The sequence below is a fragment of the Saccopteryx bilineata genome, chromosome 5 (assembly GCF_036850765.1).
Source record: "Saccopteryx bilineata isolate mSacBil1 chromosome 5, mSacBil1_pri_phased_curated, whole genome shotgun sequence".
In the NCBI taxonomy this organism is placed as follows: domain Eukaryota; kingdom Metazoa; phylum Chordata; class Mammalia; order Chiroptera; family Emballonuridae; genus Saccopteryx; species Saccopteryx bilineata.
In genome coordinates, this window is record NC_089494.1 from 14,700,926 (window position 1) to 14,723,496 (window position 22,571).

Below are 22,571 nucleotides of genomic sequence, written 5' to 3' on the forward strand. Positions count from 1 at the left end.
GAGGCACTGGGGACCCAAAATGCTTTGAGCTAGTTTTATTTTGGGGTTAAGAAAACCAAAAGGCACTAACTAATATGGGAATTTACTTAAGAAAAACAGGAATGTTGTGTTTTGGGTTTTTTTTTTTCAGTAATTCATTGCCCACTTTTTATAATGAATTGAGCACATGTTTTTACAGTCTGTCAAACCAGTAAGCATGTCTCTGTTGGATTTACATTAGTCATTTCCTCCTAAATAATAAACTATTTTAAAGAAAACAATGTAGTCCATCAAAAGCGAAACGGTAAAGGAGGCTTCCAGTTAATATAATGGTCCCAGATTTTCATTCGTTGAGACAAACCCAAACTACTGATGCAAACGGGGTGGAAATATGTGGTGAGAGCGAGCAAGGCGGTCTCCTTCATTGCCCTGGAAAAAGTATTATATTTTTCAGTTTCTTTCTTTCTCCTTTTTTTTTTTTGGCTGGGGAATGCTTGGAATCTAAGAGGCTGAGTTGCCCGTCTTGGGGAAGAGGGACCAGGGAACAGGTTTCTATAGATCGTGCTCTGAGGGAATGTGCAGTGTATCCGTATAGCACAGACCAGCGAGTGAGTGACAGCTGCCACTACCTTGTTTGTAAGCTTTAGGAAATACCCACCACTACCGGCCTCACGTCAGTTTTTTGTGGGCCAGTGTGTCTTCCAAACCAGAAATGAAAAAGGAAGGACTGGATTTCAGTGTGCCTCCCACAATCTGCCGGACGCCCAGTCCTGTAAGAGGAGTGAAAGGCTGCCGGCCCCCATTCCCATGCTCGACCCCACTGGACAGTTTCCTGTGCGAGGGGACTCTGACTGCCCCTCCATCCCTCCGGCTGCGACGCTGTCGGCTGGCCGCCGAGTTAGTGCCTACCTCAGGCGGACTGCTCAAGTGTGGGGCAGTGCTCTCTGACTCGGGCACACCCCCTGTTCTTTGAGGCTGAGCCAACCATGGAGAGCTGCTGCAGCAGTTAAAAACTTAGTCATTACTCAAGGGACTGAGCTGCCTATGCCTTTGGTTGGGCACACGTGTGTCTTTGGACTGAGAAGTTAAATGCAGACTGCTGTGGGGCGAATTTTCAGCGATACCAGGAAAGTCAGAGAGGCAGCCTGACTCTGTCCGGTCAGGCTGCTGTGAGTTACTGATCGGTTCCAGCGGTTAATACTTTTGTTTCTTCCGTTCGATGTTAAGGATAACTAAACTGTAAACAAAATCATAAAAATTGCTTTAGAGGTACAGAGGACCTAATTGTGAATTGCTAATCTTTGTGCTCAGGAAAGCAACTATCTTTTGTGCAGTCCAGCGTTCTGGCTTTTTACGAGGTGCAGACTGCATTCTGCCCTTACAGTTTAGTCCGTGACGGACACGGAAGCTGCCGGTCTGCCTGGTAGCTCACCGAAGTGGCAGCAAAAATGCATTGCTGAGTTGAGTTTAAGTTGAAGAGGAACTACAGCCTAACTAAGAAAGATGACTTCGTTTGGCTCTGTCGAGTACAGAGGATGATGTAGATTGAGCACAAAACAGCTATCCTGTTGTCAGTTTGACATATATCTGTGGAGAACCCTGATAATCAAATTGCCATGTACTTCATTTTCAACTACTGCATTTAAAGAATTTGGGGTTTTAATAATTCTTTAGCCCTGGCCAGGCAGCTCAGTGGGTTAGAGCAGCGTCCCAGTACGCCAAGGTTGTGGGTTTGATCTCCGGTCAGGGCACGCACAGGAATCAACCAGTGAGTGCATTAATCAGTGGAACAACAAACCTATTTGTTTCTTTCTCTGTCTTCCATAAGAAATAATTGTTATTGTAGTAGATGGAACAGTTAAAGGTCCTTGACCTCTCCAAGGCTTCCGTTCCCCACTCGCCTTAGCAAGTGCACTTACTTCAAGCCTTCACTTCCTGCTCTGACCGATTCTCTGCATCATCGTGCCGTCCTGGTACAAGCTGCCTGTCGTCTGCTTCCCAAGGCCCTGTTCAGATAGCTTCTGAGATTTCACATTCTCCCCGAAGCCCATTTTCTAAATCAGACCCATCTGCTGCTTTCTTACCTTGCCCAGTTTGGCTTTGGAGCCGCAGAATGCATCTATTTATTTGTTGATCAGTTGACTTTCTTTCCTCTTCTGTTTAATTGAATGTATGGGGTGACACTGGTTCACAGTCACGCAGGTTTCAGGTGCCCAGGTCCGCAGCACACCATCTGTATGCACACTGAGTGTGTGTTTACCCCGAGTCAAGTCTCCCCCCATCCCCGCTTAGCCCCCCCTGCCCTCCTCCCCTAATTTTTTCTTTTTTTAGTCACTACATATATTTAAACTTCTTGTTTCTTTCTCCTCTCGGGGCCGCCGTGGCTGCAGGAGCGGAACAGTTCACCGTCCTTCTATGATTTGGTTTGTCCTTTGTTTGCTTTGGGTTTGGACCATTCATGTATCTGTCTGCTGTGGTCACCCCCTAAAATACAGAGTCCCGATCTTTATAGTGTTTTCTATAACTCTTCGCTTGTTTTTGTCATGAGCTTTGTGAGATCCATCAGCTCTGAGAAACTGTCCATTAATTCTGCAGCCATCCAATAATGGCAGGTATCTGGCACCCACACGTGGAATGTGGTGTCTGAAGGGAGCTTATGTCATCAGTCTGCATTAATTTAATTTTACTACTTCATATCTTTGGCATGTAGAATTTCCAATTAATAATTCAAAAAATATGGGTGAAGGGAACATTGACATTAACAATATTTGAAGTAGCATCATTCGCATATGTGACGGCATCTTCACTGTGTAAATAACATTTTTAATATAGAAATTTATTTTAGTGTGTTTGGTTCTGTATAGTTAAGATCTGCTAACGTGAGTATAATGTGATCTGTCATGCGTTGCATATTATATTTTTTAATAGATAAAAATCCATTCCAGGTTTATGTTAACTGAATAAAAGCCAACCCATAAGGATATGACTCTTTCCTTCATACATTAAGAAGGTCATACATTTCTCTTTACATTTGCTTCTTGGCTTTAAGCATTATTTAAAAAAGAAAAAAAAATCTGTATTCTGGTGCTAGACTATGGATGCGTTATAAGGAAAAATATTCCTTTTCTTCTATTTGTTTTAGATATTAAAGATATATTTGTAATATCCTTAAGAACATTCATGAATATATACTTGTAACTTAAAAATAATTCTACTCTCTTAGTACTTTTGAAAAATACATGTATCCAACTTCTCTGTAATCCTACCCTAAGACTTAGTTGCCGGACATTTTCTATGATGTGCAGCCGTATGTTCTGCATTTCTATATGTAGCCATTCTATATGGATGAATAACATTTTTATTTTTAGTTTTCACCAGTGAAATTAATGCTTTACCTGCCCAGCTTTTTCCTATGAACACATTCTGTTCACTTCATTCTTTTTAATGGCTGCATAATATTCCATTGTATGGCTACGCTATAATTTTCATACTCAGACTATTGATGAACATTTAGATTGTTAACAAGGGTTTTGCTAAAACATGTCTGATGCAGCGAATATCCTTATACTCTTACACAAATACATATTTTTAGAAATAGGCTTGGTTGGTCCATAGGTATGCACATTAAATGTTTGCTATCTTATCAAATTCTCTTCCAAAAAGGACTGTTTTACAAATTTGCAATCCTATCAGGCGTCTATAAAGGTACCTATTTTCCATATTAGATGTAATTTTTAAGGTATATATCTTCAGGGTATCCTTGTAGCGCTTGTGAATCACTTAGTACTGCACGGAATTTCTCAGGTATAAGCTTCATTCCCTTGGGGACCAACATTAAAGCAGCTTATTGAAGACTAAAACTCAAGGTGCTTTGTTTGTTTCCAGAGTTTGGCCAGGCTCTTCGTCTCCAGGTCAGAACCAGACACTGATTATCCTGAAGCCTTTTTGCTTTTCCAGTTGGCTGTTTCTGGCATCTGTATTGGGCTTCTAGGAGAATGTGAGAAATAGAGACAGAGAGGTTGAAGACTCTGCCCTTCTTCAGTTTGAGCCGTAGATGATAACATAACCTAACACCCCTAATTTACTTTTTTCATCATGGGTACTTCGGTGAAAGAGGATCTATGTCACGCAGGAACCTATTCTAAAAATTTGAATTGTTTGTAAAAAATTTTTTTGAGTTGTATATACTAGGCATCTACTAAGGGACATCAACTACCATTCTCTTTTTCCTTTCTCATCTTAAAAAGAATCACTGGGCCCGCTCAGTCCGCTTGCAGAAGCGCAGCTGCCGGCCCTCCCGTGGGTGGTAGTGCGACCTCTCTAGGCGGCTCTGTGCAGAACATTGTCATTCCACCGACACGTGGTGAGCTGTCTAAACGGAATTGTTTGATGGCACAATGACAACTGTTAGCTGGGTTATAAAGAACTGAATCATTGACAACAAATCCTCATCTTGGCATGAGCGCTCTTATTTTGTGGAGTGCAGTCAGTGAACCTGGTGATGTAACGTGGTCCTGGGAATTTCACTGTACCCAGCGGTTTCTCCAGGGAGGACGGGGCGGAGCTGAGTGTGTGGTTTTCTCTTTTTCGGGGCAGCCACAGGAGAGGGACTGGCTTAGCAAGGTGTGGCGCAACAAGCCTAGGGGAGAGGGAGCTGGGGAAATGTAACAAACCAGCCAATCAGTGGTGGGAGTGAGAGAGGCCACCTCAATAGCAGGTTTAGTCTAATGCTTATGGCGGATCGAGTACAAAGCCCTAAAGGTCAGTGGCTTTTTGTTTTAAATATTGCAAAATTGAATCTAAAAAATCTAAGAACCTGCAGCTCATTTGTGTGTACATGTGCTAATAAATGTCCTAAAACTTTTCTTGGGATATAATTTTTTTTTAAGTCCTCTCTTTTTTATTGTAACTCTATTATTCTGATCATCATTTGTCTTTTAATTGTAAGTCTTCAAAGTAGCTGTTGCTCCTCTTATCAGAATGGTACATTTTACATAATTTGGAGATCAGGGAAGAAGTCTCCCAAGGCAAAGGTTACCAAAACAGAGCTTCCGGTTCATGCTGCTGGGTTCCCGAGTGCTGCCTTTCTGCTGGACTGTTCTCTCGCAGCAGAGATGGAACAACAAAATAGTTCCAGTGCGTGCCTGTGTGCTCAAGTGGAAGCATGTGACACCAAGAAATGGGGACCACATGGCAGAGATGCCCAGGAGCAACGCTGTGTTATGAAAGGGATAATTTAGTTCTGTTTCATTTCATTTTCCCCCCTTAGGGAAGGAGAGAGGGAGGGGGAGAGCCTGAGAGAGGGAAAGAGAGCGAGAGAGAGAGAGAGTTTGCTCCTACAGGGAATCAGACCCCTTGTTTTTGTTTATGCATGTGGTTGGGTTATTGAGGTTTTATGCCTGCCCGATTTTAATACTAGTCTTTGCCCTTACACCTTCAATTAAAGCTTTCAGATACCAGATTCCTTCATCTTTGCAGATGGAAACAGTAGAGTGACAGTGGTACTGGATTCACTTTCCCACATCAGCTGACTTAGAATGTGGCCCATTGTTTTGTCATGGCCTTGTTAAATGTTAAATAGTCTTTTCTGTGTGCTCACCTCCCTTGCCAAGCTTTTGTTCATGTTTTCAGAAAATGTTTGTTGAGGGTTTAGGTGTGCTGGCCCTGTGCTGGCTTGGACCCCTATCCTCTCAGGCTCCCTAGAGAGCAGTGCCTGGAGCATGGCAGGTACTGAGAAATGTTACGTGGCCAGAACAGTTAGGTCTCACGTGTATCAGTCAGCATTTAACTGAGAATGCACTGTCCACGAGTGACAGTACCATTGGTGGCTAGGAACTTTAATTAACTGACATCTAAAAATAGTTTGCTCCAGTTGCTTAACTACAGTTCTCAGAAAACTTGAGAAAACTCAAACATCTGTTTATTGTATCAGAAACATTTCAAGAATGGGTATCTTTGACTATAAGAGGTCAGTGTATACTCATACATATGTCTGCCCTTGTATTATTTGTTATCATCTAAATTCTTTGGTGATATAGAGGTTCTATCTAAATTCTTTAGAGATTTAGAATTTCCCCTGGAGAGTGGACAGAGCATGCATTTGAGAGAGGATTCTGGTCATATCCTGGTTTTGTAACTTACAACTATGTAATTAATTATAGTTAGCTCCAGACAGTTGGCTTCCTTTTGTGCAAAATCTTCCTGAGCTTTTGTTTCTCTATTCTACTTTACAGGGATAATAAAACCTAGCCTACGTGATTGTTTTGAGAATTAAATAAGATTATTGATACATTGATAGGCAGGTGCTAAGTACCTGCCATATGGGAGATAGTCAACATTAGTTTCCTTTTTCCTTTCATCCTATTTATGTGCTCATTTTAATATGACTTCAGTTGTTGATACAGTGTCTTAAAATACCCATATTTTATTTGGCTATCTGGAAAGCAAAAGACATTCAGTATGTGTGTCAGTTCTGCAGTGGGAATTGTTCGTCAGAAACCAGAGCCCTGAGCCAGCCGGTAAAGGGACCTGGGCGGGGGCGTGCGTCTGAGCCAGCAGCAGCGGGCTGAGGGGGCGGGCCAACATGGCTGCCTCCCCGGGCTTGCGGGGCGCTTACAGAGTGAGTGTGCAAGAGAAGAGAAGGGTGTAAGTTGTTCTGAAGGAATTTACACTGGTGATAAGTAGGGGCTGGAAGAGGAGAGGAGGGGGCGGTTCTGGGAGAGGCCCGCAAGGAAGTACCTGGTGCTTTGGACTGGCTGTAGGCAACTGTCTGGGAAGTCCGTGTGTAGCCAGGGTGCGGTGGCTTCTGGGGGCGGCTCTTCTCGGGGTGACTGAGGAAACAGCCACCTGAGAGTTCCTGCAGTTGGGACAGACTTTCAGAAATGTGAGCTGTCAGTCATTTGTTGGTTTTGGCCCTTCTGTTAACTCAGTGGTAGTCAACCTGGTCCCTACCGCCCACTAGTGGGAGTTCCAGCTTTCATGGTGGGCAGTAGCGGAGCAACCAAAGTGTAAATAAAAAGATAGATTTAACTAGAGTAAGTTGTTTTATAAAGATTTATTCTGCCAAACTTAGCCAAAATCCGACATAAAGTACTTGGTAAGTAATTATTATTATATGCTTTAACTTGCTGTAACTCTGCTTTATAAATTTTATAAAGTAAAGTTCCTTCCCTACTTTATAAATCACCATTACTATGGAACCAGTGGGTGGTTAGAAAATTTTACTACTAACAGAGATAAGTGGATGGTAGGTATAAAAAGGTTGACTGCCCCTGTGTTAACTGATTAACCCCTTCTTATCTCTTCCTTGCGTCCTGCCTACTGTAGTTTAATTTAGGACATCTCAGAATTTTTCCTCTCAGAATAAGTGTGGGGGAACTGTTGCTCAATGTATGCAATATAAAGCAGCTTTTCATTTTCAGTTTGTTCCCTGGTAGACATTAGTTTGTTCTTTCTCTTTTCCTAATTTGAAAAGCGAAATGAAACCAACATTCGTTCAGTGTTTGTGTTAGAGCTGTGGTCTCCCCTAGAATTTATTAAAGGGCCTGTTGATCACCATTGAATTTGAGTCCTTTAGATGCTACACAGTCCTTTAAAAAAAAGTTTTAACATGGGTTTAGATTTTTGTAACCATCATTACAAGATACAAACATTACTGTCACCCTGGAAACCCTTCGTGTTTTCCATTGTAGTCACTTTTCCCCTCCACACCTAATCTCACACCAACACTATCTGTTTGTTTGCTATTATGTAGTTTTGCCTCTTCCAGAACATCGTACAAATGGATTCATGTTGTGTGTAGCCTTTTGCGGCTGGCCTCTTTTATTCACAATAGTGCCCTCGAGATAAACCTAAATTGTCAAGTCTGTCAATAGGTTTGTTCCTTTTCATTGCTGAGTAGTATTCCGTATGGATGAACTGCAATTCATCTACCCAGTCACCCATCAGGGTTCATTTGCACTGTTGGAAATGAACAGTATTTCCTTTTAAAAAATATTGTTTCTAAGTTCTGAATTTAAAATCAGAATATATATAACATATACTAATCAAGGGGAAAAAATGGAAAATAGGTGAAACTTGGAAAAAGTTATCCCTGCCCAAACATAAACTCTGCTAACATGTAATTGTCTTTTTATTGCATGTGGAGTAGTTTGGCTTTTATTTACATAGTTGTCATTCTTATTTTCATATATTGCTGTTTTTCTGTTTTAATTGTAAAAAGTGTATATAACATATGGTTTAAAAGGATTACTTTATGAAACCTATGTACTCCTATTGATTGTCACTCTTAAATTTAATTTTATAAATAAAATTTAAAAAAAGATTACATAAAGCAAACCCTAGTGTAGCCATTCCATTTAAGAAATAGAATATCGCCAGTATCTTAAGGTTCTTTCAGAGCCTCCCACATCAGATCACCTTCCCTTTTCCTGGAGTGATCACTATCCTAACTTCTGAGGTAGTCATTCCCTTCTTTGCTTCACACTTGTCAAACCTATGGTATATTCTTTCTTTTTCTTTCACTTACTATTTCAAATATTTGCCCTAGCTCTATTATACATCTTCATAAAGATGCTTTTAGCCCCATAGTATTCTGATGAGTGACTGTATTATATGTAGCCATTCCCCAATTTAGATGGTTTCCAATATCACTATTGGAAATATGCTTTGTGCAGAAATAATATCTTTTTACATGAAGCCTTTTTTTTTTTTTTCCTTTTTCATTTTTTTGAAGCTGGAAACAGGGAGAGACAGTCAGACAGACTCCCGCATGCGCCCGACCGGGATCCACCCGGCACGCCCACCAGGGGCGACGCTCTGCCCACCAGGGGGCGATGCTCTGCCCATCCTGGGCGTCGCCATGTTGCGACCAGAGCCACTCTAGCGCCTGAGGCAGAGGCCACAGAGCCATCCCCAGCGCCCAGGCCATCTTTGCTCCAATGGAGCCTTGGCTGCGGGAGGGGACGAGAGAGACAGAGAGGAAAGCGCGGCGGAGGGGTGGAGAAGCAAATGGGCGCTTCTCCTGTGTGCCCTGGCTGGGAATCGAACCCGGGTCCTCCGCACGCTAGGCCGACGCTCTACCGCTGAGCCAACGGGCCAGGGCTGAGGCCTTTTTTTTAAATTTAGAATTATTTCCTTTGTATATAATATTGTGAGTAAAAGATGATGAAATTTTAAGGTTCTGATGTATGTTGCTAAATTGTTTACAAAGGGTTTTACCAGTTTATGCCACCATGAAGCCTTCTTGTTCCAGGCCAGCAATGAGGGTTTTCTATACCTACCCCATATAGAAACCCCTCAGGGAATGTGATGGTTGAAAAACCACCTTATTTTGCATTTGAGGTCAGATGGTTCTCCATGTGTTTGCCAATAGGTTTCCTCTTTTGTTGACTTTACCCGAGTTTGTGTTGGGGAAGTCAGATTCTTAAATACTGGTCCAAGTGGACTAGTGACTAATTCTTTTATTTTTTTCAGATGTAGGTGCAAGAAACTACAGGCATCTCTGTGCTGTGTATTACAACAAGAACCCTGGGTTTGAGATCATCCACGGACTGCTGGACAGGGTGATGCAGCTGCTTGATGTGCCCCCCGGTGAGAAGAAGGGGGGGTATGTGATCAAAGCATCCGAAGGTAAGGGATCGCTGAATCCAGAATTGATAATAACGTAACAAAGAGGCCTAGCCCTGTTTTTGATAACATTTTTGTTTTGGTTTCGATCTGGGGAGAGGTGGGAGAAAGAGCCTCATTTCAGTTATTTGTTAGTATCTTCTAGGAAATATCCCTTTTTCTTCTACATTTAAAGAAAGCGCTTTCCAGAGCTCTTGCACTGTGCAGTAGACTTCCATTCCAGCGGAGTGTTGGTAACCTCAAGTTCCGGGCACCGTCAGGCCACCAGCGCCATAGTGAACCCAGAAGTCCAAATGGGACTTTGACAAACTAAACTGATGATTTGTACTCAGAAGTCACCTGTCTAGGGCCTTTCATGCAAAAGGGAAGGAAAAAACCCAAAAGTTATTCTGAAAGACTGACATATGTTAATCAAGTCATAAAATGGACTGAGGAAGGGTGGGCATCGTCCTGTGTGAAAGCCCACGTATGGTACAGTCAGTGTCGGAGAGTTTAAGTTAGGCCCACCCATGGGGCATGTATACCGTTAGCATGCTGGTTTCCCATTGTCCGAGGAATTCTGCAATCTTTGCTTCTCCTGTTTCTATACCTTGAGTCTGAGTTTATTTTGTGAGGCAAGAGATCCAGAAACAACTTGAAATATTTTTACCACTTGTTCCTACTATATACCTGATAATATTTTATAGCTATATTTGGCTTCTTAAATTTTTAATAGAACATTGATTTTTTTTTTTTTTTTTGTATTTTTCTGAAGCTGGAAATGGGGAGGCAGTCAGACAAACTCCTGCATGTGCCTGACCAGGATCCACCCGGCACGCCCACCAGGGGGCGATGCTCTGCCCATCTGGGGCGTTGCTCTGTTGCAACCAGAGCCATTTTAGCGCCTGAGGCGGAGGCCATGGAGCCATCCTCAGTGCCCAGGCCAACTTTGCTCCAATGGAGCCTTGGCTGCTGGAGGGGAAGAGAGAGACAGAGAGGAAGGAGAGGGGGAGGGGTGGAGAAGCAGATGGGCACTTCTCCTGTGTGCCCTGGCCGGGAATCGAGCCCGGGACTTCCGCACGCCAGGCCGACACTCTACCACTGAGCCAACCGGCCAGGGCCAGAACATTCATTTTTAAAGTGGTATTTAGCAGTTACTTGTAGTGGTATGAGGTTGGAGGGACATGTTTTTGTTTTTCTCTTAGCTTTATTTTCTGACATGGTTTTTTGTGGTTGTGTTGGTTTGTTTTAGTTTGTTTTTATTTGGAGACTCCTTTGAAAATGCAGTAACTCAGAAATATATATATGCCCTTTTAAGTTGAAGATTTTGGGGGTTCTGTGTTTCTGACAAATAAAATTGAGAACTTGAATATTGTTTCCCACCATTTCTCTGATTAGAAATAACCAATGAAGAGGTGTTATGTTTATAGAATTCTAGAGTGTTAGAACTGAATTTTGAGGCTCATCAAATCTAGGGTCTTGGTTTGACAAGTGAAGGAACCCGGGCAGAGCAAATTAAGTGAGTCAGGCTGGGCCCCACCTGTAGACCAGGGGCAGGAGGAGGCGACGCAGGGCAGGTTCTGTGGGGCGGGGTACAGAGTCTGGAAGGGATAGGTGCTCGACGCTCTTGGATTGGCTCTGGGCGACAGTAAAAAGTTCACACATAAGCAAGATGCGGCAGCATCCATTGCTGAACCATTCTCTTTTGTTAAGAGCTGAAATTGTAAGCAAGCAGTCTTATTGGTTTCAGCCAGTGGCTGTTAACAGATTAACTCCTGTCTTCTTCCCGCCCTCTGGTCTGCGATATAGTTCAGAATTTTTTCTCTTGTTATTCACTCACCAGTTGATTTTTCGAGAATTCTGCTTTAAGGCCATCTGTGTTAATAACGACCTGAAAGTGGATGTGACATTTTCCTTACCTTCTAAAGTCTCACAGAAATCTTACTACTTTATTGTAGATATGATCCTTATATATGTGACTTTTTTTTTTTATACAGAGACAGAGCGAGGGTCAGAGAGAGGGATAGATAGGGACAGACAGACAGGAACAGAGAGAGATGAGAAGCATTAATCATTAGTTTTTCGTTATGACACCTTAGTTGTTCATTGATTGCTTTCTCATATGTGCCTTGACTGTGGGGCTACAGCAGACCGAGTGACCCGTTGCTCAAGCCAGCGACCTTGGGTCCAAGCTGGTGAGCTTTGCTCAAACCAGATGAGCCCGTGCTCAAGCTGGCAACCTTGGTGTCTTGAACCTGTGTCCTCTGCATCCCAGTCCGACGTTCTATCCACTACGCCATCGCCTGGTCAGGCTGTGACTCTTATATATTAAAGATGTTTCTGTAAACCAATGTCTGAATATAATGACTCTCCTGCCTCAATAAGCACCTTAGGCATTTATTTCCCAGAGAGTCCGAGCTCCCAGTCGTGAAGCAGCTTCAGGAGGTAAGGTATCCCATCACGGAGCCTGCAGCGGGGGGACACCACACACCGGCTCTCAGGGCAGCCTGCGTGAACGGGTGCCCAGAGGGCCCCAAAGAAGGGGGAGTGCGACTTCTCGAGGACCTCTGGGAGAGCCTCCATGAGTGTCTGGGAAGTGAGACCTCGGAAAGAAGGATAGGTGGGGACAGAGGACCAAGGCAGACTGCATGAGCAAAGCCAGGCATGATGTGAAACATGGCCAAGGGCAGTTTGGTTTGACTATAGAATGAGGAGGAAGTTTAGGGCTATATTCATAGTTCTGAATGCTACAAGAAGGGATCTTAGCTGATTAGTGGGAAAATACTAAATTTGCTTCTGCTTTTAATTTTTTAAGTAGATGAGTGCTTGCTATGATTAGATCTGTACTGCAGAGGGATTATTCTGGCAGCAATATGAGGTTGGGTTGCACAGAGTAGAGGTGAAGAGATGGTTGAAGGTATAGTGTATACAGAGCAGTTGGAATGAGGACTTGAACTTGAATGTTGGCCATGGCTATACGAAGGAGAAGACTGATTTCAGAAACTTGAGGAAGATAGAAACTGTAGCATTCAGCATTAGGAAAAGTTCATGATATGTGCCACTTGGAACCTTTGATACAGCTAATATGTATTGATCTCCATTTTTAAAGTCAGATTTTAATCATTCTAAACTTAACACTAATTTGAATCCCATACTTATTTTAGCATCAAAACAATATACTTAGCTCCTCATTTCCGTAATATGTAGGTGTCTAGTGTTTTGTTTTATGGTGCATTTGTGTTATTAGATACATTCATAAATTATAACAACTTATGATGTGTTTGTAGATCTTTATGTTCAGTGTTTTAAGCCAATTTGTTACTGTGGTTTTTATTACATATGAGGACAGAGTCAAGCTTATGTTTCCCTTTGAATTCACTTTGACTCATGATAGAATATTGTAATGTTTTAAAGTTTTTCCGTGTATGAGATGTCCTGGCTTTCGGAATTTGAGTAGTGTTGGCTCGGCTTCTTTATACGTATGTGTGGCCGGGATCAGCACAGATTTCAGTACATCTAAGAGGCTTTCTCTGAAAAAAAGACAGGTGTATTTTCTTTCAGTGTCTCTGTCGCCAGCATTGGCCACATCATTTTTCTCAGAATGTTTTCTGTAAGGGCCATCATGCCAAAGGGACTCAGTGCCAGTATGAATAAATAGTTCTTTATTTCTAGTAGGGATTTCTAAATCTATTTTGATTATCCCTTGACAAATATGATATTTTTTTATAGTTGAAAGAATTAAAACCTAAAGATGTGGCTTATCAGAATAAATCAGGATTACTTCATAAAATTTCATATACATATGAGCTTCTATTTATTATAAAGATGTATCTCCTGAGTAAATCTGTAAACAAAAGAATTTGGTTGCTGGGGTGTGCGTAGCTACATCATTTTTTCAAATTTATATTTTGCATGTAGCCTTTTCTGCAAAGAAAAAGTCTTCTGAGTGTCAAAAAGAGTACAGAGATTAAGAGCTACCGTTTCTTCCCACTCTTGATTACTGAGTTGTCTTCTGTTACTCTGGCATATGGCTTACCTTTTAATAATTAAAATCCCTGGTGGCTCTGCAGTTGTAACTGAGCGGAGTCTGTTCACCAGAGATTCCTGCTAAGGCCAATCCTCATTTCTGTCCTTAATGAACGCCACGCCTTTGCCTGTCGTGTGGCTTTGTCTGGGCGCAGGGAGAAGTGGAACAGAAACTAGGTTCCCCTTTGAGGAACTTGACCCTGCTCCCTGTAAGAGAAGTCTGGAAACTCATCTGACTGATCGTCACATCGATCCCGAGGAGTTCTGTTGACATTGGCGTATGACCTTGCTGAGTCTGCCGGCGGCCAGCCTCTGCCGACTGGAGCCCTGTGTGGTCGCGGAGCCTTGCGTGGTTTGCCTTTGCTGAGCACCGCGCGATGCAGAACATAAGGCGAGGTGCTGTCGAGTTCCTGATAGAACAAGGTCAGCTGTGGAGTGGAAACAAAGAAAGAAGCACCCTTGACGTTTCCAGCAGACTGCAGAGGTCTTCCGTGTCTCCAGAGCGGTCTGCTCGAGTGTTTCAGTGGCTTCAGAGCAGATTGTTGCGGCCCACGTGTGTGCTTTTCTCCGGCTGCTTCCCCTGGGCCGTTGGGGTTTGTTGCAAACTAAATTATGTATGCTAAAATGCGTTTATCCTTTTCAAGAACCACTTCTGGGCAGGGAAAATTCTCCACATTTTGTGTTTAGAACAGTATGTGGTTCCGGGCGAATCGGTGGCCAAGCGATTTCTTCTAGAAGGCCGTGGGCTCTGCGGGATTGGGCACAGCGGCTGGGAATGCGTTCTCCCTCCTTTAATTTGTCACCCGTTTCAGTTTTGTTTATTTAAAATTCCACAAAAAGCTTTAACTTGAGGCAGGCTCTCTGATGGACTGAAGTTATATAACTTTTAGTTTTGACCATTCTGTGTTCCTGCTGCTCAGAATTTAGTTTGTGAAGTGGAAAAGAACGTTGTAAGTAACAGTCACATAATCCTGCACCATATGTACCCACAGTGGCTTTTCGGTGCCTTCTGTTACAGTTACACCTAATGATTATCGACGTGACCTGTAGGTCATGACCTTTTCCCTCTTTCAGGACACCTGTGAGAGATTTCAGAAGCTAAAAACTACGGGTGAAAACTGTGGTGTCTCCCTGGTGTCCACACTGGTTTTTAGTGTAATGTGAGCTTGGGGATATGTGCTGAACAACTTTGTTGAAATAAAGGTGTTCCATTTATGGTTTGATTTGCATAACACGATCTGGACTAGACTGAAGGGATCTGCATGCCAACCATGTTTAGTTACCATCTACAAAGACATTATTCTGTTACAGAGTCAGGTTTAAAGGAAAAAAGGTTTGCAAGTTTTTAAGCTTCCTGACCTTATTATTCTGCATAAAAACAGTACTTATTCTTTCAGTTCCCTATTTTTCATGTTTGAGGCAAGCTTCAAATACAGTTCAAAGAGGGGATAAAAGGCTTGGCAGTGTTGAACACAACAGCAGTGACCGTTACACGGCCAACACAGCTGTGCACCACGGGCTGCAGTGTTGATAAGAGCTTCGGTGGTTACAGTGTTCACCCAGCAGTTACAGTGTTCACCCCGCGGTTACAGTGTTCACCTGGCAGTTACAGTGTTCACCCGGCGGTTACAGTGTTCACCCGGCGGTTACAGTGTTCACCCGGCAGTTACAGTGTTCACCCGGCGGTTACAGTGTTCACCCCGCGGTTACAGTGTTCACCCCGCGGTTACAGTGTTCACCCGCGGTTACAGTGTTCACCCTGTGGTTACAGTGTTCACCCCAGGGTTACAGTGTTCACCCAGCGGTTACAGTGTTCACCTGCCAGTCCACGGATGTGCTACCACCCTGCTGTTGTGTGAAGATTGTAAACCTAATGCTCTTAGTCAGATTCACTTATGTTCAGGGTGATTTCTGCCTTAGTGGTCCCTGAAATCTGTATTCACTAGTCCCCAAGTGTAAAAAAGGTTGAAAATCACCCGGTTTCCACACTAGACCTTGGCTTTCAGTAGTCTACAGAAAGAACATGGCCCGAATACAAAAGGATACAAAAGAAGTCCATTTTTAGCTTGTTTCAAGGGCTCAGGTTCTGAAAGTTGAGAGGACTTGAGTGTGGCTTTTGCAGCGTGGTGTTTGTCTTCCCTGTGAAGGCCAGGTTCGCTCTCCTCGCGCAGCAGGGCACCATTGGCCGTGGTGTTTGTCTTCCCTGTGAAGGCCAGGTTCGCTCTCCTCGCGCGGCAGGGCACCATTGGCCGTGGGGGTTTGTCTTCCCTGTGAAGGCCAGGTTCGCTCTCCTCGCGCGGCAGGGCACCATTGGCCGTGGGGGTTTGTCTTCCCTGTGAAGGCCAGGTTCGCTCTCCTCGCGCGGCAGGGCACCATTGGCCGTGGTGTTTGTCTTCCCTGTGAAGGCCGGGTTCGCTCTCCTCGCGCGGCAGGGCACCATTGGCCGTGGGGGTTTGTCTTCCCTGTGAAGGCCGGGTTCGCTCCCCTCGTGCAGCAGGGCACCATTGGCCGTGGGGGTTTGTCTTCCCTGTGAAGGCCAGGTTCGCTCTCCTCGCGTGGCAGGGCACCATTGGCCGTGGGGGTTTGTCTTCCCTGTGAAGGCCAGGTTCGCTCTCCTCGCGCGGCAGGGCACCATTGGCCGTGGGGGTTTGTCTTCCCTGTGAAGGCCGGGTTCGCTCCCCTCGCGCAGCAGGGCACCATTGGCCGTGGGGGTTTGTCTTCCCTGTGAAGGCCAGGTTCGCTCTCCTCGCGTGGCAGGGCACCATTGGCCGTGGGGGTTTGTCTTCCCTGTGAAGGCCAGGTTCACTCTCCTCGCGCGGCAGGGCACCATTGGCCGTGGGGGTTTGTCTTCCCTGTGAAGGCCAGGTTCGCTCTCCTCGCGCAGCAGGGCACCATTGGCCGTGGGGGTTTGTCTTCCCTGTGAAGGCCGGGTTCGCTCTCCTCGCGCAGCGGTGCACCATTGGCCGTGGTGGTTTTGGACATGGTGTGCTGCCGCGTGCTGGGCCTGCAGCCCTGGCCGGTGAATTCTGAGCACGGTGTGCTCTGGTAAACCTGCTACCAGCGCTCTATGCGGCCAGGCCAGCTGTAATCCAAAAGGATTAAGAGGATGGATGGGCGGGTAGAGAAACAGATACACATGTTGAGTGAATCCCTCGGGAGGGCTGGTGCCCGGAGAGCACCGGGCTGTGCACATGGCCCAGAATGAAGCAAGTTCCCAGGGGCACTCACTCTGGCTATGACAGCAGCCAGAAACCAACGTCTGTCTTGTTCAGCTTCTGATATATGGGGTTTTCTTTCTCGAAGATGAAACTAATCTTAACCTACACGTCATATTTTAATTTCTACCTGCCTGAACTCCTTGGCAGTATTGAGGTGCTACCTAGCTCTAAGATGACTGAGCCAAGTTTCAAACTAACTCTGGTTTCTCTTCAGATCGCATAAATCTTTCGCCTTTTACTAACTTCTAAGTTATTTTAAAATTACTAGTAGAATTATTTTTTCTTTCATTTTCTCTCTCTGTCTCTCAACTGCTTTACTCTTGACTTTTAAACAGTTTGGGCGGCTCACTCTTATCCCCACATGCACAGTGGTTCTGCCCCAGCCAGCCTCACGTGTTTCCACTTCATGGGCATGCGTGCGTCCTGCTGCCTCTCAGGCCCTGGCTCACCGCTGGCATTTGTTTCCGGTTTGCATTTTTACAGCTAATGAAGACATTGGCTATTCCCAGGGAATATATTTTAGAGGATTGGTTTTTTAAATGTCTTCTGGGCCTCCATTAAAAAAAATTGTATATATACTTCGAACAAAGGGTTCCCTGTCTTAAAAAGAAAGTTTGAAATCCACCCTTACAGTACTTCCATTCTTTGGGCACAAGAAGATATACTGGGCTTATCTGGAACTTTCCACTGCTCTGTTTCTCCATCCTGGTTCTACTTAGCCAGGAATGGTGTCTAAAAGCCAAGATTTAGGGTGTGTTACTGCTGTAAGGGGTGAGAGTTGCTATTCACCTGTGTATATGCATATATCTATATATATTTTAAAGATTATAAGTCCACAACAATACTTCCATTTTGGCCCAGACCTTCAGGGTTCTTTCCAGTTTTCTCCTGTTCCTATTTATACCTCCTTTCTCCAACAGGGAGAAACCTGGCTCTCTTTATTTCTAATTTATTTATTTACTTGATCAGTGCCCCTGTTTGTGACCTAAACTCCAGCTTCTCTGCATATTGGCCCTGCTCATCACTCAGACTCTGACCGACTCAGGACCGTAGCCGCTCACCTGTGGATGTCTTCCCCTCCCCCTCGGGCAGGACACCCCCTGCTGACTTTTCCTCCCCCTTCTGGATCCGGGTAGGGCTGAATTGCTCTGGAAGAGAAACGGAAAGGACTTTTTAGAGTCTGGCAATGAGTTGATCACTTTGAAGGCTCTTGTTCAGTGAGTGGCAAGTGATGTAGAAAATACATTTCTGGGCTCGTATGTAGTTTCTATCTCAGATGGAAGAGTGGTATCTGTTGTAGTTTTAATTGGATCTCCCTTACTACTGCCTGTTCATATGTCTGATTATTTTAAGTTTGTCAGTATTTGTCTTCTCTATTTTTAGAAACTTTATCTTTTGTCTTCAGTTATGTTTTTTTTCTTTTTTAACTCAATTCGTTGGAATGACATTGGTTAGTAGCATCATACAGGTTTCAAATGTAGATTTCTCTGATACATGATCTGTGTATTGCATGTGTGTCCACCACCCAAAGTCAAATCACCTTCTGTCACCATCACCGTATATTTGGCCCCTCCTTCTCCTTTACTCCCCACCCCCTTCCCACTGGTAACCACCACACCATTGTCTGTGTCTGTAAGTTTCAGCTTTATGTCCATATGAGTGAAATCATATAGTTCCTAGCTTTCCTGACTGACTCATTTTGCTTAGCATAATATTCTCAAGGTCCATTCATGTTGTTGCAAATGACAGCATTTCATCTTTTCTTATAGCTGAGTAGTATTTTTTGTTTTTTTATCATAAAGATTTTTTTTAAAAAGCATATGGTAATTTTCATTCATCTTTATTGCTTCAGGATTTGTGTCATACTAGGGACATTTCTCCCGCTTTGTGATTAAGGAGGAATTCCCGTGCTTTCTCTAGTGCTTAAATGGTTCATTGCTTTCCATGTCAATGTCTCACCTGTTTGTAACTTATCCCGAGTACATACGAGGAATAGGTCCAGTTTTATTTTTTTCTATATGCTTTGCAGACTTTGTTATAAGACTTTGTTTGAGCCAAATTGATAACATTCTGGGGAGCAAGATCTCAAATGTTCCCACAGATTTTTTTTGATACACATTGCTTTCAAATAATTGTTGACTTTTTTTAATGGTACAGATACTCAATTTCCTGAACTTACTTGGTTGTATGGTAAAGGCTTTTTGAAATTCATAAAGGAATAGATCTAAAATTTCTTGAGAAACATTTCAAGAAATTTGCAAATATGCATCAGCATTGCCATGATAATCTCCTGATCAGCCCATCCCTTTTACTCTGTTTGCAGTCCTTCACAACATTAAAGTAAATTTATTTTATCTGTAAGTAAATTCAGATCATTAGAAATAGAGGTAAGACTTTAGTCACAGAGTAGGTATAAGATTCAGAGAGATTCTGAAAGGAAATCTTTATGCTCTATCTAGGAAGTTTGTACAGTATTTAGCTGATGCTCTATTTGGGTGTTGGATTTTTTATAAGTTTCAATAAAACATTATATATAAAAGTAAGCATCCAGACCCCATTTGCAGCGGAGCTGGAGCAAACGTTGGTATCTGCCTTCCTTTCAGAGCACATGGCAACGTAATAACCAGGTTTCCCACCCACAGCCTTTGTTTGGAGTGATGTATTTGGGGCCAGCTTTCTTCTTGTCTTCTAACTTTGCTTCTCTTCTTTGTCCTTCAGAATAATGAAGTCATTCCACTGGATCCCAACGCCTTTTCCACAGTCTGCTTTGCTCTCTCTTTGCTTAATTGAACCAGAGAGGTAGTTTGATGTAGTAACTCCCTCTGTCAGTAGCTAATAGCTCACTCACCATCTGTTATGATTTATCTAGAGGAAATTAGAAACTTACGAAAAATTACTTTTGACCACCATTTCCCCAATATTTCTAACAAACAAGAATCGGGCATTTATTAATAATTAACGCGTGCTCTGATTTTTTAAAATATTAAGCCATAATCTGTTTCATTTAAAAGTTAAATTGCATATTTACTGTGGCCTTTGGGGGCAGCGGGAGGCATCAGATACGGGTGTTTGTCCAGAGGGTCCTTCATCTGCAGTATTGTTCTCCTCTCCTGCATTCGGCTCCACTTAGAGACTCCTCTCTGCCTTCTGGCTTAAATTTGTCTTCTGTATGTTATATCATTGCAAGCACTGACCTTCACTGACAGTGTTCCCAGTACGTTTGTGGATGAGGGGCAGGCAGTTGAACTTCAGTGAGCCCCACTTGTGGTTTTGGTCCTGACAAGTTATTTCACTTCACTTTGGTGTTGAATAGCCATATCTTCACCTTGACCAGTTTGAGAAAGAAATTCTAATAGTCACATGAGTGTCTTGAGCACCTCTCCCTCCTCCTGGACATACCTCTGAAGCACCTGCTGGTTCACGTGGGTCGGGAACATAATCTTCCTGCCGAGGGTACAGCTAGGCCAGCCGGGCCACCGTGAGGCAGCAGCTGGCCTGTGGAGCCCTAGCCGTCCGCACCTGGCCTGTGGAGCCCTAGCTGGCCGCACCTGGCCTGTGGAGCCCTAGCCGGCCGCACCTGGCCTGTGGAGCCCTAACCGGCCGCACCTGGCCTGTGGAGCCCTAGCCGGCCGCACGTGGCGGACTTGCAGCCTTTTTGTGTCTTCCTGGTTCTTCCTTCTCCTCCCCTCCCCCTCCCCCTCCTCTAGCAGCAGGCACTCTCGTTTTTCTCCTGTACCCTTTTAAAAATACTTCTTTTCAAGGAAGGATCTGACTTCAGTTACAGTTGATACATATCAGTGTGAACTTAAAAGATGCTCTAGTTTTCAGCCTTCTTTTAAATGGGAAAGGAGAAAAGTTGGGTCCCTTTATAAAAGTTTCAGGTATTAACAACAAGGACGGTTAATTCAGTGGACTAGAATCACTGACCCAGCCCTTGAGCCCACCGTGGTAACAGCCATGCATACTTGGAGGGCCAGCCTCATGTGAAAAGAGCATATTTAGGAAGAGGTGAAAGAAGAAACTTGGGGAATAACGAAAGTGCCCAGTATTTTAGCAAATACAGCCAGTAGTTATTTACTTGCCTTACTTGAAACAGTAAGCCATGTCGTTACAATATTCTGATTTCTTCTGAGCGATGTCGAAGCCCATAAAGCGAGAACACTTGAGCAGAACTGTAAGATAACATGCCTTGCTCTGCTCAGCTCCACGGCTTCCTGTTGTCTTCTCTGCGAAGCCTGCTTTGATGTGTCTGACATTCATCTGTGCCCATTTTATCAATATTAATAACTATTAATATTAATAATAGTGTTATTGACAGTGCTGTCATCTTACCTCCTAGACTTTGGCACTCACCTTCCAGAAGAGGAAAGTTCCTGGCTGTTCTCTGAACCTCTAATGGCACTGAGCTTGTGAATTGCATTCTCTGAACAGAGTGTACCTCCTGGAGCTCTTTTCCTAGGTTGCTTTTTTTTTTTACGATTTTATTTATTGATTTGAGAGAGAGAGAAGAGCGTGAGGAGCAGGAGGCATCAACTCATAGTCGTTGCTTCTCGTATGTGCCTTAACTGGGTTTTGAACCAGCGACCTCAGCATTCCAGGTGGATGTTTTATCCACAGCACCACCACAGGGCAGGCACCTAGGTTGCTTTGAGACCTTTTTTTTTCCCCACCAGTGGAACTACAAAAAGAAGGTGGTAGTTGGTACTGTACAAGGGAAAGTAGTTTTTAATCAGTGTGGTACAAGATGAGATCAGTAGAATCTTACATTATGTTTGTGATTTGTTGCTACCACCATTGTCAGAAGTCCATTGTTTAAGAGGTTGATATACATAGAATGGGCTATACAATTATCCATATATAAATATATATATTATTTACTTATTATATTATTTACTTATTTATTTTTAACCTGTGTGGTACTACTTTGGGCAAAGGTAAAGAAACTGAGGAAGAGCAAAAAATTATATGTTATAGAATTTCTATTGATAATAGTGGATAATTAGAAAACTCCAACATAAAATGCTTAAAGAATCATTTAGCAAACCACGACATAAATATAATGGAATGTGATAAAAATGTCTTTAGAAGTGTGACTGTACACCAGGTTGAAAAAGCAGATTCCGACATAGAATAGATGCTACATTTTGTTAAACCCTAGGGTGCGTGATCCACCGCAGTGTCACAGAAATAACTCTGGGTGTCACTTCAGCGTCCTTCTGTTGTCATTGCCCATGTGACTTAGGACGGAACCCCTTCCTGCCAGTGTCTTCACCTGTCAAACAGGACTGTTAGCATCAGCCCTGCGTGTACCTACTGCAGAGGTGTGGGCTGCAGACGTGAGTTTGGGAGAATACTGGGAGTGGGTATTTGCTCTCTGGAGCACACTCAGGGTGAGTATTAGGTATGCCCTTCAGAAAACTGCCAGTGGGTAAAAGCATGACAGACTGAGGTTCAAGGCCTGGGTTCTAATCTCAGCTCTGGTGGTCTGTGGCGGTGTGGTCTCCTTAACGTCTCTGGTGTCCATTTCCTCATGTCTAAGATGAAGGTCGCCTCCAAGGCCATTTCCAGTGTGAAGATTTCTCAGGAGTTAGCCTGTTTCAGAAGCAGTGTCTGCCACAGGCACCAGCCTATCAGCTCCTTCTCTTCACTTCTCACTCTTCTCTTTGTTTATTTCATTTGAGACCAGGAGAGGTTTGTAAACATGAGATGGACAACTTGACCAAAGTTGTGAAAACATTGTCC

At 43.6% G+C, this 22,571-nt stretch overlaps 1 protein-coding gene across 3 annotated transcripts in view; it reads left to right on the plus strand.

Annotated features, from left to right (window-relative positions):
* The window catches only part of FARSB (phenylalanyl-tRNA synthetase subunit beta), a 75,533-nt gene that overhangs the window by 45,520 nt on the left and 7,442 nt on the right, over nucleotides 1-22,571 (plus strand). For all 3 annotated transcript variants that reach the window (XM_066281122.1, XM_066281124.1, XM_066281123.1), the window contains one exon: nucleotides 9,454-9,609. In XM_066281122.1, coding sequence (XP_066137219.1) covers nucleotides 9,454-9,609 — 156 coding nt within the window. The remainder of the gene's footprint in view (nucleotides 1-9,453; nucleotides 9,610-22,571) is intronic.